At 52.0% G+C, this 14,361-nt stretch overlaps 3 protein-coding genes across 5 annotated transcripts; 1 reads left to right on the top strand and 2 right to left on the bottom strand.

The window, feature by feature from the left end:
• Window positions 1–60: 60 nt before the first annotated feature.
• Window positions 61–2,673, top strand: LOC6493263 (pre-rRNA 2'-O-ribose RNA methyltransferase FTSJ3). The gene has a single exon (XM_001957342.4). The coding sequence runs from the start codon at window positions 154–156 to the stop codon at window positions 2,605–2,607; it is 2,454 nt and encodes an 817-aa protein (XP_001957378.1). The 5' UTR covers window positions 61–153; the 3' UTR covers window positions 2,608–2,673.
• On the bottom strand, window positions 2,659–12,264 carry LOC6506715 (microtubule-associated serine/threonine-protein kinase 3). 3 transcript variants are annotated; one of them, XM_014909391.3, is made up of 11 exons: window positions 12,091–12,264; window positions 9,755–10,558; window positions 9,047–9,573; window positions 8,409–8,983; window positions 7,080–8,346; window positions 6,628–7,024; window positions 6,174–6,571; window positions 4,956–6,113; window positions 4,572–4,890; window positions 3,546–4,517; window positions 2,659–3,481 (listed from the first exon to the last, which is right to left on the bottom strand). In XM_014909391.3, exons 2-11 carry the CDS (start codon window positions 10,464–10,466, stop codon window positions 3,297–3,299), a joined length of 6,510 nt encoding a protein of 2,169 aa, XP_014764877.1. In that variant the 5' UTR covers window positions 10,467–10,558; window positions 12,091–12,264; the 3' UTR covers window positions 2,659–3,296. The 3 variants fall into 3 exon arrangements, with proteins under 3 accessions (XP_014764877.1, XP_032309628.1, XP_001957379.1); XM_032453737.2 differs by having other exon boundaries at window positions 12,227–12,256; XM_001957343.4 differs by lacking the exon at window positions 12,091–12,264 and adding an exon at window positions 10,667–10,789.
• A 416-nt stretch (window positions 12,265–12,680) lies between these two features.
• Window positions 12,681–14,073, bottom strand: LOC6506714 (DCN1-like protein). Its single transcript, XM_001957344.4, has 2 exons — window positions 13,911–14,073; window positions 12,681–13,689 (listed from the first exon to the last, which is right to left on the bottom strand). Exons 1-2 carry the CDS (start codon window positions 13,911–13,913, stop codon window positions 12,823–12,825), a joined length of 870 nt encoding a protein of 289 aa, XP_001957380.1. The 5' UTR covers window positions 13,914–14,073; the 3' UTR covers window positions 12,681–12,822.
• Between the last annotated feature and the right edge of the window lie 288 nt (window positions 14,074–14,361).

Genomic DNA, 14,361 nt, shown 5'->3' with positions numbered 1-14,361 from the left:
TAATTAAATTTATCTCCTTCCTAGAAATGTACTAAAACTGCAACATTGTTTACAACATATGATAATAAATTTGCAGCTCTGGTCACTCTAGCACGGAACACGTGCAAGAAGTTGAATTCATTTTCCGTTTCTTGAGTTTAATTTTCTAGCAAAATGGGAAAGAAGACCAAAGTTGGAAAAACAAGAAAGGACAAGTTCTACCAGCTAGCCAAGGAGACTGGATTTCGGTCGCGTGCCGCCTTCAAGTTGATCCAGCTCAACCGCAAATTCGGATTCCTGCAACAGTCGCAAGTATGCTTGGATCTGTGTGCCGCTCCGGGCGGCTGGATGCAGGTGGCCAAACAGAACATGCCTGTTTCCAGCATCGTGATTGGCGTGGATCTGTTCCCGATCAGACCCATCGCCGGATGCATCGGCTTGGTGGAGGACATTACCACCGAGAAGTGTCGTCAGTCGCTGACGAAGGAGCTGCAGACATGGAAGGCCGACGTGGTCCTGCACGACGGAGCACCCAATGTGGGACGCAACTGGATCTACGACGCCTACCAACAGATCTGCCTGACCCTCAACTCCCTCAAGTTGGCCACACAGTTCCTGCGCAGCGGCGGCTGGTTCGTGACCAAGGTGTTCCGTTCCAAGGATTACAATGCGCTGCTCTGGGTGCTGAAGCAGCTGTTCAAGAAGGTGCATGCCACCAAGCCCAGTGCTTCCCGTAAGGAGTCTGCCGAGATATTCGTCGTCTGCCAGGGCTATTTGGCGCCCAACCACATCGACCACCGCCTGCTGGACTCGAAGTACGTGTTCGAGGAACTCGACCTGGAGGCCAAGACGAAGAACAGCCTGTTGCATCCGGAGAAGCAGAAGCGCATCAAAGCCGAGGGCTACACCGAGAAGGAGGTTGCGCTGCGCAATGAGCTGTCTGCCCTGGAGTTCATGCAGGCGGAGAATGCCTTGGCTGCCCTCCAGGGCGTGGGATCTGTGGTCATCGATGACGAGCGGATCGCCAATCACAAGAAGACCACAAAGGAGATCTTGGAGTGCTGCAAGGATCTGAAGGTTCTCGGACGCAAGGACATCAAAGGCCTAATCCAGTGGTGGAAGACCGTCCGGGAGAGCCTGGGCTTCCAGGAGAAGAAGCTCGACAAGACGCCCACCGAGGAGGTGGAGCCGAAGCCCCTAACACAAGCCGGAGTGGAGGACATGGAGGACGCAGAGCTGCAGCAGCAGATTAGTGAGCTCAAGGAGGAGGAACTGAAGGAGCTAAAGAGGAAGAAGAAGAAGACCCTGAAGATCAAATCCAAGTTGCACGAAAAGATGAACCTCAACATGCTGATTAAGGGGGACGATGGTCCGGTGGAGGAGGCGGAGCACGAGATCTTCGACCTGAAGGGCATTCGTACGGATGAGGAGCTGAAGGAGATGCTGGACGTGGAGCCGGACTTTGCCTTGAACGACGATCCCGTCGAGCAGCCGAAGCTGGACAAGTACAAGCGGTACGACAAGGATGACAAGCGGCTGGACGACGATGCCAACTACGAGAACGACGACGACGACGAGGATGAGGCCAGCGATAGCGATGAGGACGACGAGAATCTGGGAAAACGCGGCCTGGACCTGAGCGACGAGGAGGACGGCGGCGCCTCCAAGAAGGGCAAGAAGAAGCAGCGCTCCGACAATCCCCTGATTAAGTCCAGCGATTTCCGGGACAAGAACACCAAGCGGCACCAACGCGTCCAGCTCTGGTACGAGAAGGACAACCTCCAGAACATCAAATCGGACGACGAGGAAGCCAACTTCGATCTGGACAACCTGACGAAGGACTTGAACTCGAAGGGCATCCAGATACTGGGCGAGAGTACGCTCTCGAATGGCGCAGACCAGGGGGAGAGGGTTCAGGGAAAGAAGGCCAAGCGTCGAGCCCGCCATGCTGTCGACAAGGAGAGCAGCTCCGAGTCCTCCGACTCCGAAGAGGAGGACGCCACCAACCCAGAGTCGGGAGAGGGAAAGGCGAAAAAGGTGCGGCTGACGGAGAGCGAGTTGGCGCTGGGCTCTCTGCTGATCCGGGGCAAGAAGACGCGCCGGGACCTGATCGATGCGTCGTGGAACCGATACGCCTTCAACGACGAGAACCTGCCCACCTGGTTCGTGCAGGACGAGTCCGAGCACATGACCAAACCGAATCCCGTGCCCAAGGAGCTGGCCGATGAGTACGAGCGCAAGAAGCTGGAGCTGAACGCCCGGCCCATCAAGAAGGTGATGGAGGCGAAGGCCCGCAAGAAGCGCCGGGCCACCAAGCGCATGGCCAAGGCCAAGAAGATGGCCGAAAAGATCATGGAGAACGCCGATGCCACCAGCCACGAGAAGGCCAAGCAGCTGAAGAAGGTCTACAAGAAGGCCCAGGAGAAGCGAAAGGAGATCACCTATGTGGTGGCCAAGAAACAGACGGCATCTCGCCGCGCCCGTCGTCCGGCCGGTGTCAAGGGTCGCTATCGTGTGGTGGATCCCCGCGAGAAGAAGGACAAGCGGTCCTTGGATGCGAAAAACAAGCGGAGCAAGGGCGGCAAAGGCGGCAAGGGAAAGCCCGGCAAGGGGCGAGGAAGGAAATAAAGTTAATGAAGGCCTAGATTTAAAAAGTAATAATAAAAAATTAAACAGGTGTTTAATACACACACATATAACATTTATTTAATATAGACTTTATATTGAATTCGGCATAGTGTATAGATTCGCAAAAATTGTTTATAAAGACCCCAAGTGGGGAGGGGCACTCCGCATTCCGTGACTCCATTCGACTGGGATGTCATCTAAAGACGACTCCACCTCCTCCTCGTTCTCCTCCTCATCCAAATTGATTAATTCTAGCAATGTTACACATTTATGTACAGAAGATAATTGCGTGGTGCCTCTTAGATTTGCATTAACTGGAATATCGTGCCTACCAATTTACATTAAGAGTTTTAAGCGGTTTACATTTCTTGTTTTTTTTTTTATAGTTTTTTGTTTGTTTTTTATGTTTTTTTATATTAAGACATGCTACAAGCTACTAGGTTTCAGAATTCTCTAATTAATTTCATTGCTAAATTGTATGTTTTGCGCAAAAAACACAAGCTTACTTCCAACTAACTTTAAAACGCAATCCCTCGTTATAAATATATATTGAATTCCTGCGGCTCATCCTCCATTCTATCCTTCCTCCATATATCCTCCACTTATCCTTCAAACAGGCTCTGGGATCATCTACGATTTAACTTTTAAACGCGAAACTTAAAACACAAACATCCGTAGCCATCCTGGCGCTACTTTCTCTGTTTGGCAACAGAACTGCCCAAAGCAGGAGCTGCTCCTGCCGCCGAGGAGTCCTTGCGCGGTCCTGTGGTTATGGTCACGCTGGGACTGGCCGGCTTTGTCGTTGTCATCGAAGTTTTACAGCCACTGCTCTGGATTTTGGCTTTGGGTGCTGCGGTTCCAGCTGCGGTTTTACCTGGAAAAGTGGAATTTGGAATCATTAGAATTGCTATCGATGATCAACTGCTTCTGGCACTCACCCAGCTCGACTTTTTTGGCCTTGCCGGCCGGCTCCATTTCCGGCTGCTCACTGGCCTTGACCTTAACCGGTTTCTCTAGCGTTTGGGTGGGCGAGGACGAGGACTCCCCCTCGGCGTACTCCTCAATGGCGGGCATGAACCCCTCGGACACACTGCTGCTGTCCTGGGTACTGGTGGGTGAGTCCTTCTCCTCGGCGATGCGCGGCAGTGGCTCGCAGTTGGCCAGAGTCACCACAGCAACAGTGTTCTGTTCTGCTCCCGCGCTAGGAGGAGGCACTGCAGCCGCCCCTGTTTGTCTTTGAGATTCTTCAGGGGCGGCCGACACCATCTGGGGGGCTGCTTGAGCTGCTCCGACAGCAGCAGTGGCTCCAGTAACGACTGGGGCTCCCCCGGCACCGGCACCATTCCCGCCAGCCGTTGGGCGCCACGTTGTGGACACCACTCGTTGGTGAGTCGGCTGCTTAATCGGCGGTGAGCAGCAGAGTGGAGAAATCTTTGTCTCGGCACTCCGGGGATGCAATCGATCCGGAGACAACGCACGCCGCAGCAGAGGAGAACTGGGCTCCGCTGACTTGGTCCTGGCGAAGCCGCCCTTTTTGTTGTTCGGGTTGACGGCCGCCTGCAGAGTGGGCAGTGTGCTGCCGGGACTGTAGGACTGTGTGGTATTGGAGGCTCCTGGCTGGTGGCCCACTAGCGGAAAGGCCAACGGCGACGGCGACCTCGTGGGCGACGAGGGCAAGGGCGAGGGTGACGGCGTTCGCGCCAACGGAGACAGCGGAATATGGCCCACGGACTTGCGACGATTTGGCAGCGAGTTGTTGCTCGTGGTGTGCAGCGTCTTCAGTCCCCCGGCGGGGTTGTTGGCGTTTCCGCCGCCGGCTATCACCGCGGTAGCTGCGTGCAGCTTGTGCTTGAGACCATGGAGAGTGGATGGGCGCTGATAGAGTTGCGGCACGACGCCAGTGGGAGACACTAGAACCGAACACGTTAGCTCTCTGAACAGATGGATGGAATAGCTTCAGTTACCTGGCACATTTCCCACAGAAGTGGGACTGCTGCCGACGGCAGCTCCCACGTGAGGCAAGAGCACCACCTGGGCCGTTGACGGAGCCATGGGCAACTGTACACTGAGGGCCGATGGCGGAATCGGGGCTGGGGCGCCGTTGCCGCCATTGTTGGAGCCACTGGAGCCGGTGGGTGTGTTGGGCGATGAGGAGGATGGCGAGGTGGATTGGGACGAGGAGTTGGCAGCCGACTGGCAGCAGCTGCTGCTGTGGTACGACGAGTCCAGCGGCGAGAGGTTGCGGGCCGATGGCGTGGTGGGTGAACTTGTGCCGGCGGAGTACTGAAAGGGAAAGTCAATGGTGGATTAGTGGATTGGAACTGGACTGGAACGTCTGGCGAACTCACCTGCTGCATTTCCGCGTTGGCGCGCTTGCTACTGATCCGCCGGAAGAGGGACGTCTTCCGCTTCTTGTCGTGCTCCCGCTTCGTCTGCTTCTTCTGGCGATTCAGACCCTTCTTGGCCAGCTTGCTCTGCATGAGATCGCGCTTCCGCCCACCGCTCTGGATGCTGGTGTGCTCCAGCGGTGTGGCGCGCAGGGTGACATGTTCTCCACCGCTCAACAGCAACTGCAGCACCTGGGTGTGGAACAGTCCCTGCACAGCTTCTCCGTTCACGTGGGTAATGAGATCTGCCGGCCTCAAGCCCGCTTCGAACGCCGGACTGCCTTCGTCCACGGCCATTACCAAGTGGTGCATCGTATAGAAATCGGTGTCCCCATAATATACCCTAATGGTGTGCACAGTAAAGCCGAAGCCGCGCGGGCCCCGACGGATGATGATCGGTGGCTTGAGATTGGTCACCAGGGGCGAGAGTTCCCTGCACGGCGATGTATCCCTTGAGCTGGCTGTGCTCGACCCATTTCCGCCCCCGCCCGGAGACTGAATTCCGCACAGCTGGGCGGCCAACTGACTGTTGTCCAGCGATGTCATCAGGGACAGTCCCAGAGCAGAGGCCGACTTCACGATCGACCGGGAGCGGTGGTGCTTCAAGCTGCTGCCACTGCTGCTGCCGTCCATGGACTTGGGCTGGTGCTGTAGTGCCAGCGGCGACTGCTCGCGTGGCAAGTTCATGTTCTCCGTGGAGGAGCTGCCAGCCGAGATGGTCTCATCCTCTATGGAGATGGAGAAGCGCGGCAGAATGTCCCGGGCGCAGACTCCCTTCCGTTTGCGGTTGATTTGCGGCGAGAAGTCGTCGCTGTCCGTCTGCGAGCTCTCCGGAGTGCTGCGCGAGAAGCTGCCCACTGTAGCCGTGGGCGGAGTGGCCGCCGTTGTCGCCTGGGTCTGAGTGGGTGGCGGAGTGGCTGGTGTGCTGATGATGGTGGTCGTGTTGGGGGGCATGCTGTGGCGCTGCTGCAGCCGTTGAGTGGCTGACGGAGTCGGTTGCTGGAGGTAGTGCTTCAGCATGCGCAGCTCAGCATCGTTGCCGATGGTGACATTGTGGAGCAGCTCGGGCAAGTAGTCGGCGTCCGGAGTCGACGGCACCTTCAAGCAGCTGGAGGACAACTGTAAGCAAAGGATTAAATTTACTTATCGAACATATTTGAGTCCCAATTGGATACTCACATCCAGTTTACGCAACTGCGGTGTATTCAAGAACTTGTTGACCACTCCCTCGGCCGAAGCACCACCCGAACCCGAACCAGATCCCGAACCACTGCCACTGCCGCTTCCCATTCCAGTTTTCAGTTTGGGCAGGGCACCGGTCGCCGAGGCGCCAGTCGTTGCCACCGGCGTTTCCTGGGCACGCGATGGCAGCGATGTGAGAGTGGGCGGTCCCAGGGGCTTGGCTCCATCGGTAGCCGTAGCCGTAGTCGCAGCCGTGGGCGTGGCATGTCGCGACCAGCTGTAGTGTTGTTTTCTGTATTGCGGCGTGTACGAGTTGAAGCTTCCGAAGACGGGTGTGTCATCCGTGTCGTCCGTGTCCTCACCCCCCAGATCATGGTTGTAGCGATCCATGCGAGCTGTTTTAATTACAAATATATTACAAGTTTCTGGCACGGAATGGGGTCCAACTCACTATCAAAGTAGCTGGTGTCGTCCTCGTGGGACAACTGGGGAACAAATTCCGCCTTCTGGCGCAGCAACGAGTTCCAGTCCATGCCGTGGAAGTACTCGTGCTCCTTCATCTCGAGCGCTCCTGTTTGGGTGCCCAATCGGTCTCGGGGATTCTGCTGAAGCAACTGGGTGATGATGTCCTTAGCTTCCGCCTGGACTGGCCAGTCTTCGCTGTCCGGCCACTCGATGTCGTCGTTGACGGTGTGGGCGAACAGCTCCTCCGTCGTTTCCCCAAAGAACGGCACACAGCCGATGAGGAACTCGTACAGTATAATGCCCATTGACCACCAGTCGACCGGTTTCCCATAGCCCTGTCGCAGTATTACCTCCGGAGCGATATACTCGGGTGTTCCATATACCTGAAGAGAAAACCACATAAGAGATGGGACTTCAGAAAGCCAGGAGTAATCTCACCTGTTTGTCGGAAAACTGGCGAGTTTCCGAGTCGATATAGCCCTCGTACAAGTTGGTGGCCAGGGACATCAGACCCATTTTGGAGAGCCCGAAGTCGGTTAGCTTGATGTGGCCCAGGGCCGTGATCAGGAGGTTGTCCGGCTTCAAGTCGCGGTGCACGATGCCGTAGCTGTGCAGATACTCCACGGCTAATACTGTTTCGGCGAAATAGAAGCGAGCCATGTCGGCGGGCAGCGGCCCGATGTTCTTCAGCAGTGTGCCACAGTCCCCGCCCTCGACATACTCCATGACCAGGCACAGGTGCTTCTTCGTCTCGAAGGAGCAGTACATGCTGACCACGAACGGGTTGTCGGCGAACGATAGAATGTCCCGCTCGGCGAATACTTGCTCCACCTGGTTGCGCAGGATGAGATTGTTCTTGTTGATTTTCTTCATGGCGAAGCGCTGACGGGTTGTTTTGTGCTTCACCAGGTAGACGGCTCCGTAGGCACCATTTGAGATCAGCTTGACGATGTCAAAGTCGTTTTCGTGGGGTAGGGGTTGTTGGCCAGCTCCAGCTAAGCCACTGGCTCCGGCTCCAGTTGTTCCACCAGCTATTGCCACAGCTCCAGGGGTTACAGTTGATCCACTTGAACCACTGCCGGGTTTCTCTTCGCTCAATTGGCTGACGGCCAGAGCAAACGAAGGAGCCGTCTCACTTGTGGCCACCGGGGTTTGGGGTGGCTGTTGGGGAGTCGCTTGACCGCTGCCCGAGTCCAGGGCAATGGAGTCCAGAGCCAGGTTGCTCAGCTGCTTGGCAGCACTGGTCAGGGGGGAGTTGAGAAGCAAGCTCCCGCCCGGCTGCATCGGATCCGCATCCACGGTGACCTGCTCCGAGCACATCTGCTGCGTCTCCCGCAACTCCTGCTGCAGTTCAGCGATGGGATCCCGATTCAGACCCAGCTTGTGAATGATGTACTGCGGAATGTCGGCCTTGATCACTGGCATGGCCTTGGCATGACCTTCAGCAGCCTCCAGCAGTTCGTAGAACTCCTGGGGATCGAACTCCAGGCACTCCAGCAATCGAGCCGGACGCGAGATGATCAGCAGTAGCTTTTTGATGACGCCGCTTAGCTCAGCCGCTGCCTCCGGGGACTTCTCCTTGGTCTCCACCAGCAGACGCTCCAGATTCTCACTCAGCTCGTAGAAGTATTGCGAGGTTATAAGCTTGGCTTCCGATTTGTGCAGGCAGTCCCTGGCCATCTCCAGAACCTGGTGATGAACAAAGCTGAGAAAAGAGATTTGGAATTATTTCATTATTTTGGAATTATGATGACTTGATCGCCTTACCGCACAATGGGCTGCGAGTCCCGAAAGCTGTTACAGGCGGCACTCTTGTTCTCGTTGATGAAGTGCTTCAGGCGCTCCTCCATCTGTTGGGTGGCCTTCGGAAAGCGTTCCTTATACAGCGTGTTCATCACCGCGATTTCATTGTCCACGATGGGCGATCGCGATGGACTGGACAGCGATCTGGAGCGTGGACGAAAGTAGGGCGACATCCGACCGGCGCCGGGCACTGCATTCGAAGTGGAGCCAGCGGCTGGAGTGCCGCCGCCACCCACCGCATGTTGACCACCGGCCGAGCAGGCCGAGCTCAGCTCAGCGCAGCAATTGACACAGGAAGCCGGCATCAGCTTCTGGGGCTGGAGCTGCGACGGCTTCGGTGGCTGCTGCTGCAACTGAGGAGTCTGCTGCTGCTTCTGATGGACCACCGCGAGCAGCAGTGCACAGTGCTTGGGACAGTGCTGCTTGAGGTGCTCGGCACAGCAGGCGCCAGCGGCCACGGCAGCGGCATCCGCCTCCTGGACTCCGGGCGGAATGTTGTGCGACAACTGGTTAAGTCCCTCCTGGCTGGAGCACTGAGACTGTAATGGATATAAACTAGGTTAGGAAAGGTTTGGCCTTTGATCTTGAGTCTAAAAACTCACCGATAAGTTGGAGCTTCCCGGGGTGGTGCCGTATCCGGAGGAGGGCAGTGAAGCCACTGACCAGCGACGCCCGTCCACAACCCCGCGGCACGAGGCGATCCGCTTTATCGGAGCAAATGCAAATGGCATGGGGGAATTGAGCCGCGGACTGTCCACGGGACTGGCCGAGTAGGGCGAGTGAGCTCGAGATCCTCCGGCCGCAGCGAAGGCAGCCGCATTCGTTACCAGACTGAGGCGATGATGGGCCACGCCGCTTGAGGTGGAGCCGCCACCAGAACCGCCACCACCTCCGGCCGATCCTCGCATTACAACGCCGTGCAGATGGTGATGATGATGGTGTTTGCCGAGACCGATTCCAGCACAGCTGCCCGACCGCGATATATTGTGGCCGGGCGAGGGAGCAGCTCCCTGGCCGGGTGCCTGAATAGACGGCGGCGCAGCCAGTTCGTGGCGGAAATAGTTGCCAGTGAGGCAGGGAGCCGACTTTCCCAGCGAGGAGTGTCGCATGCGCAGCAAGTTGGAGGCCTCTGCAATATAATTTTTAAAAATTAACATTAAGTAATAAACAAATTAGGGAACTAATTTAAACCAGATTGTTTTGGTTTAAAGATCGGCAGAGTTCCAGCCCGAGGAACTCCCCTAATAGCATCTGATAGAGATGCTAATTGGTCGAGTTAACTCGAATCATGTGCTGCTCGGGTGGCTTACCGCTGCTAACTCCTCGCAGCGAGTTGGTGTGCTGCTGGTAGGAGATCTTTCGAAGCAGGGCTGTGTAGCCGCGGGAGTGCAGCGAACTGGAACTTCCGGACAATCCGCCGGAGGAGCTTTTCGTCAGGTTCAGGTTTCGCATCATCGAGGAGCCATTGGCGCTGTCGTTGCCGATGGACAGCTTGGCCGGCGACGTGGGCAGCAGCTCCAGACCGCTGCAGGACTTGACGCTGCTGTTGCAGGACGAGACGGCGGCTAGGGCAGCTGCTGCGGCAGCCGCCTCCTGATCGGAGTCGTCAAAAATGAGCACCCGAGCCGAGTAGCTCGACTGGGGACGAATCCTCGATATATTGGCCGTGCTCAAGTGCCGCTTGGCCACCGGACTGCCGCTTATGGCGGCGGCTGTGTTGCAGCTACTGCTGTCCGCCGAAACGGATCCCGAGATGGACATGGCCATAGCATCACTGGCATCGATCTCGCTGGCGATACTCCGGTTAATGAACTCCTGCTCCTTCTGCTCGTCGCCCTTCTGTGGCGTGGAGGTGGATATCTTGCTGCCAAGTATGGCGTTCGCTGAGTTGGATGACGAATGCGATGAGGACGACGACGACGATGATGTTGGTGGTGGTGCAGATGCGACGGTGGTGGTGGTGGTGGCGACTGGTGCCACTCCCACAGCTGGACGAGATCCAGCTGCCTCCTGACGACTCATGATCTGGCTTGCTTCTCTCGGATCTTAACGGGCTCGCATGTTGTTGTTCTCCCGGCTGTTGTGGCTGCGGCTCTTGGGCATGGCGTCGGTGGCTGCAATAATAAGAGAAATTAATTAGCATACTGGGATAAAACATTTCCCAGTTCAGTTCCCAATCCCCAATCCGCCCCAGACACTGGCAATTGCTTTCACATACACACCCCGGGGCTAATTAATCTCGTTGAGTTGTCACTTTAGCACGAGCCGAGCCGAGACGAGCGGCCAAAAATAAATAATTCCATCTTAAAAATGGAAATAAATTAATATGTAATACAAAAAATGTATTGTCTGTCCGCCCACTTCGATTCAGACCCACAAGATCTTCACAAAAGAAGTGACTGGCTGGGCGGATATATCTTTTGATTCAATCGGGATCAGTTGGGATATATTTTATTTAAAATGTGTTCTCTTTGTCTTGAAATTGTTATTGTTTGTATTTTTAAAATATATTTTTTAAAAGACAGTTCAACTCGTTGCTTCTTGGAGAGAGTTTCTTGGACTTTTAATTCCTTAAGAGCTAATAGAACTTGTATATATTTTCTTCTTTCTTTATTCTTCTATATTTTGTATTCTTTAAAAATATAATAATATTTCTAAGTAGATTAAAACTTGAATTAATGCCTGAATTTAAAGAAATTAAAAATGAGATTTTGAAATAAAGGGATGAGTAAGTCTGAAAAGTATTCGTACATATATTTATTTACGGAAATATAGTGGGGAAATATTAAAAATATATTTATTTTTAATTTCAATGGAACAGTGCTCGGATAGTCCTTTGATGTCTGAAGGACTAAAGTCCAGTTTCCAACTAGAGATCCCTATGTGACACCTTGGAGGTATTGGATCCCTTTGTTTACCCTCTTCCCAGGGGACTGGGGTGGTGGACTGGGGAACAGTAAATTATCTCCCTGCGCTGCCAGATTAACTGCAGGTGGGGATCGGGGACAGTTAGCGCGAAAGTAGAGGTAAGGGGGAGGGGCGGGCTAGGAGGTGGGTAGGCTTATAGCTCTAGGTGACACGGCACGAGAGCACCGTGTGTGCGCTGCCTGGTCGTAAATGGTGCTATTCCGAGGTCTCGACGTTGTCGTAGTCCGACTTCTGCGGTTATCAGCTCCAGTTTGTTTTCGTTTATTTATTTGTATTTTTTTTTCTTGTGTGTTTAGTGGCATTTATTTACACACTAATATGCGTGCAAACACACACAGACCAGACACAGACACAGACACATGCGTCTGGATTTAAGATCTGGGTGTATTTTATTTGTTTAAATTTGGAGAGACGCGCGAGTTATTCCACATGATAATTGGATTCGCAAACGCGTCAGCTATTTGCTCGGCTATGATTATGATTGCACTGAATAGAACGCAATCAAGGGCAAAGGATTTAGGAACCGAAATTAATTATTCCCCGAAACAACAACACCAACCACACAGTATGGGGGAGAGGAATGGGGAGGGGATCCAGTCTGTCTGTGTACGTTGGGGCTCCTTCGCCCACACACACGCACACATTTACACCGATTACGGGGGTTCGATTTTGTATTTGGCAACTTATTTCGTCCGTGACATTGGATTTGGCACCTTACATTTTCAACGCAGGATGGGTGCTGTGCTATAGACACACACACGCGTGCCTTGCACGCTTTTTAATCGAGATTATTGAATAATTTTAACAGCGAAAAAAAATCGTTGTAACAATATCAATCAACAGCACGGTCTTACCACTAGAGATGTGTCGTTCGGGGTATCTAACCAATAGCTTTCGGCAAAAAAGTGTGGCAACTCTTTATATTTATTTTTCATTGGCGCGAATTTTAAAACCCATTTTTCTTTTATAGTTTTTTGTACTTTTTAAATATTTTATTTTACACTCCATATTTATTTATTCTGAGTACTTAACTTTAATTAAAGCTTTACCTTTTTATTTTGCAGAATAAATGGCCAATAATGGAATAATGCCTGTAACTTTCTAATTTTCAGCATAGTGTGACCATACAATCGGTTTCAAATATAAAGAAAGTACTACAATTCTTATTTTATTTAAAAATACAACTTATTTAAGATAAAAAGTATGATTCATTGTAGTATGAACCAGTTTTGAAATAACTATGAACTATTTTTAATGGATGGTCATATAAGGATGCCCAATAAAATATCCTATTAAAAAATTATATGCTTTACATTTACTAAATTTATTTATTACGCTTTTATAGAGAAATTGTAAATTTACCGGCGTTGCTTAGTTTCTCCGTTATTTAGAATAATCAGAATAAAAGCAAATCTATCATTAATGAGAATACAACACAAATAACAATTCGTTAGCCATAGTTCATGTTTGTACTGTGCGAGGTCTGGTAGGCGCTAGATATCTTCTGGTTCTGTGAGCTGGAGCTAGAGCTGGATTGCTGCTGCTGCTGGAATCCCTGGGAGGAGTCCTCCTTAAGATGATTATTCTCTTGGCACCACTCGACAAAGTCATCGATTAGCACAGGCCAGGCCCCTTCAGAGTCGTAGTTGCTCATCCGGTCGTCGATGTTGGTAGCAAAGTCGAGCAATAGATTCCAGGTGTCCCTCGAAATGGCCCTTTTGTGCTTCTCCTCGAGAAACTGGCACCAGATATCCAGAAATTTGAACCGCCCGCTCAGTACAATGCACCAGTATGCAATGGCCATATCCAGATCGATGCCTTTCTGGCCGGGATCCTTGGCATAGTTGAAAGTGAAGTGGTAGAAGTCCTTAAACTTCCCGGCATCGTTCAATTCCTGTTCAAGGATCGGTAGTTTTGCCTTGAGCTTATCGATGCTGTCGATGCCCAGGTCGCACATTCCGTTAATAAACTCGTCGCGCGAGAACTCGCATTGCACCTCGGCGTGGAACTTCCACGCAATGATGAGCACTAGTTTGGAGTCGGGTTTCAGCTCCAGGTCGTCTAGGAAGCGGATCACGCCTTGTGAGTTGATCTTGAGAGGATCGCTGGGATCGCGGTATCGTCCGAATAGCTGCTCGATTCGCTTCCGGTCTAGCTCGCGATAATAGTAGTCTGGATTCTGGAAGTAATTGTCACTGGCTAGATCCATCTTCCAATCATTTTGTTGCAGGCAGAAAATTGCTGTCTGTTCGCCTGTTTGCGTCAGCGATATGAATTTCTTCACCTTGTCGCGGTGCTGGCTGGACTTCAATTTGTTCTGTAAAATACAAGTTTCGGGATGAGTACTTCGCCCTAAGGAGATTCCTGGCCCGAGTGGAATTGCATAAATACAACAACAACACTTGTGACCAAGCTGTCGCTGCTGAAAGAAGAAGAGGCCGCCCTGGCAAAAACAAAGGCGCCCATCCACTCTTTTCACTTTTTTCCTTCCCGCTATTATGCGCAATATTGTTTAGATATATTTTTTGTTGTACTCACCATTGCTGTGTGGGTATATTTGTTATTATTTGTTTATTTTACGGAAAACGTCCAACTGCTGGACGAAGGTGTTGGAAAACGTAGACTTGTTTTCGTAGCAGCACGGAGATGCCAGAGTGTTTGGGATTTGTGTTGGAAAAGTTATTAATGACAGTGTTGGAGGCTACTAGGATGAACTAACAAAATTTAAATAAATAACAGCTGGTTCAAGTTTATTTTGGAAATCGCTAAATATTCCAAGAAAACATGTTTTTAGAAAACATTTTTTTTTAGGAATTATTTGGGTAGTCTAAAGTATAATTTAAATTTTTATTCATTTTCATAATTTCATAATTTTTTTCATTTTCGATTTGTAGATCGATTCTCCACAAACCTGCATCAAAATCCGGAAGCAAAATATTTTTTAGTTTTTTCTAAAAATTCCAGGGGATCCCCTTCAAAAATTATAAAA

This window comes from Drosophila ananassae, chromosome 2R (assembly GCF_017639315.1).
Source record: "Drosophila ananassae strain 14024-0371.13 chromosome 2R, ASM1763931v2, whole genome shotgun sequence".
NCBI classification, from domain to species: Eukaryota; Metazoa; Arthropoda; class Insecta; order Diptera; family Drosophilidae; genus Drosophila; species Drosophila ananassae.
Note: the sequence above shows the minus strand (reverse complement) of the source record. Positions and strands in the feature narration are given on the sequence as shown.

Bases quoted from the DNA above. Each gene is read 5' to 3' on its own strand.
- LOC6506715 (XM_014909391.3), bottom strand. From the start codon at position 10,466: ATGAGTCGTCAGGAGGCAGCTGGATCTCGTCCAGCTGTGGGAGTGGCA. The intron at 9,574-9,754 runs GTAAGCCACCCG...ATTATATTGCAG, and splicing joins GCTGCGAGGAGTTAGCAGCG to AGGCCTCCAACTTGCTGCGC. The intron at 8,347-8,408 runs GTAAGGCGATCA...CTCTTTTCTCAG, and splicing joins GACTCGCAGCCCATTGTGCG to CTTTGTTCATCACCAGGTTC.
- LOC6493263 (XM_001957342.4), top strand. From the start codon at position 154: ATGGGAAAGAAGACCAAAGTTGGAAAAACAAGAAAGGACAAGTTCTAC.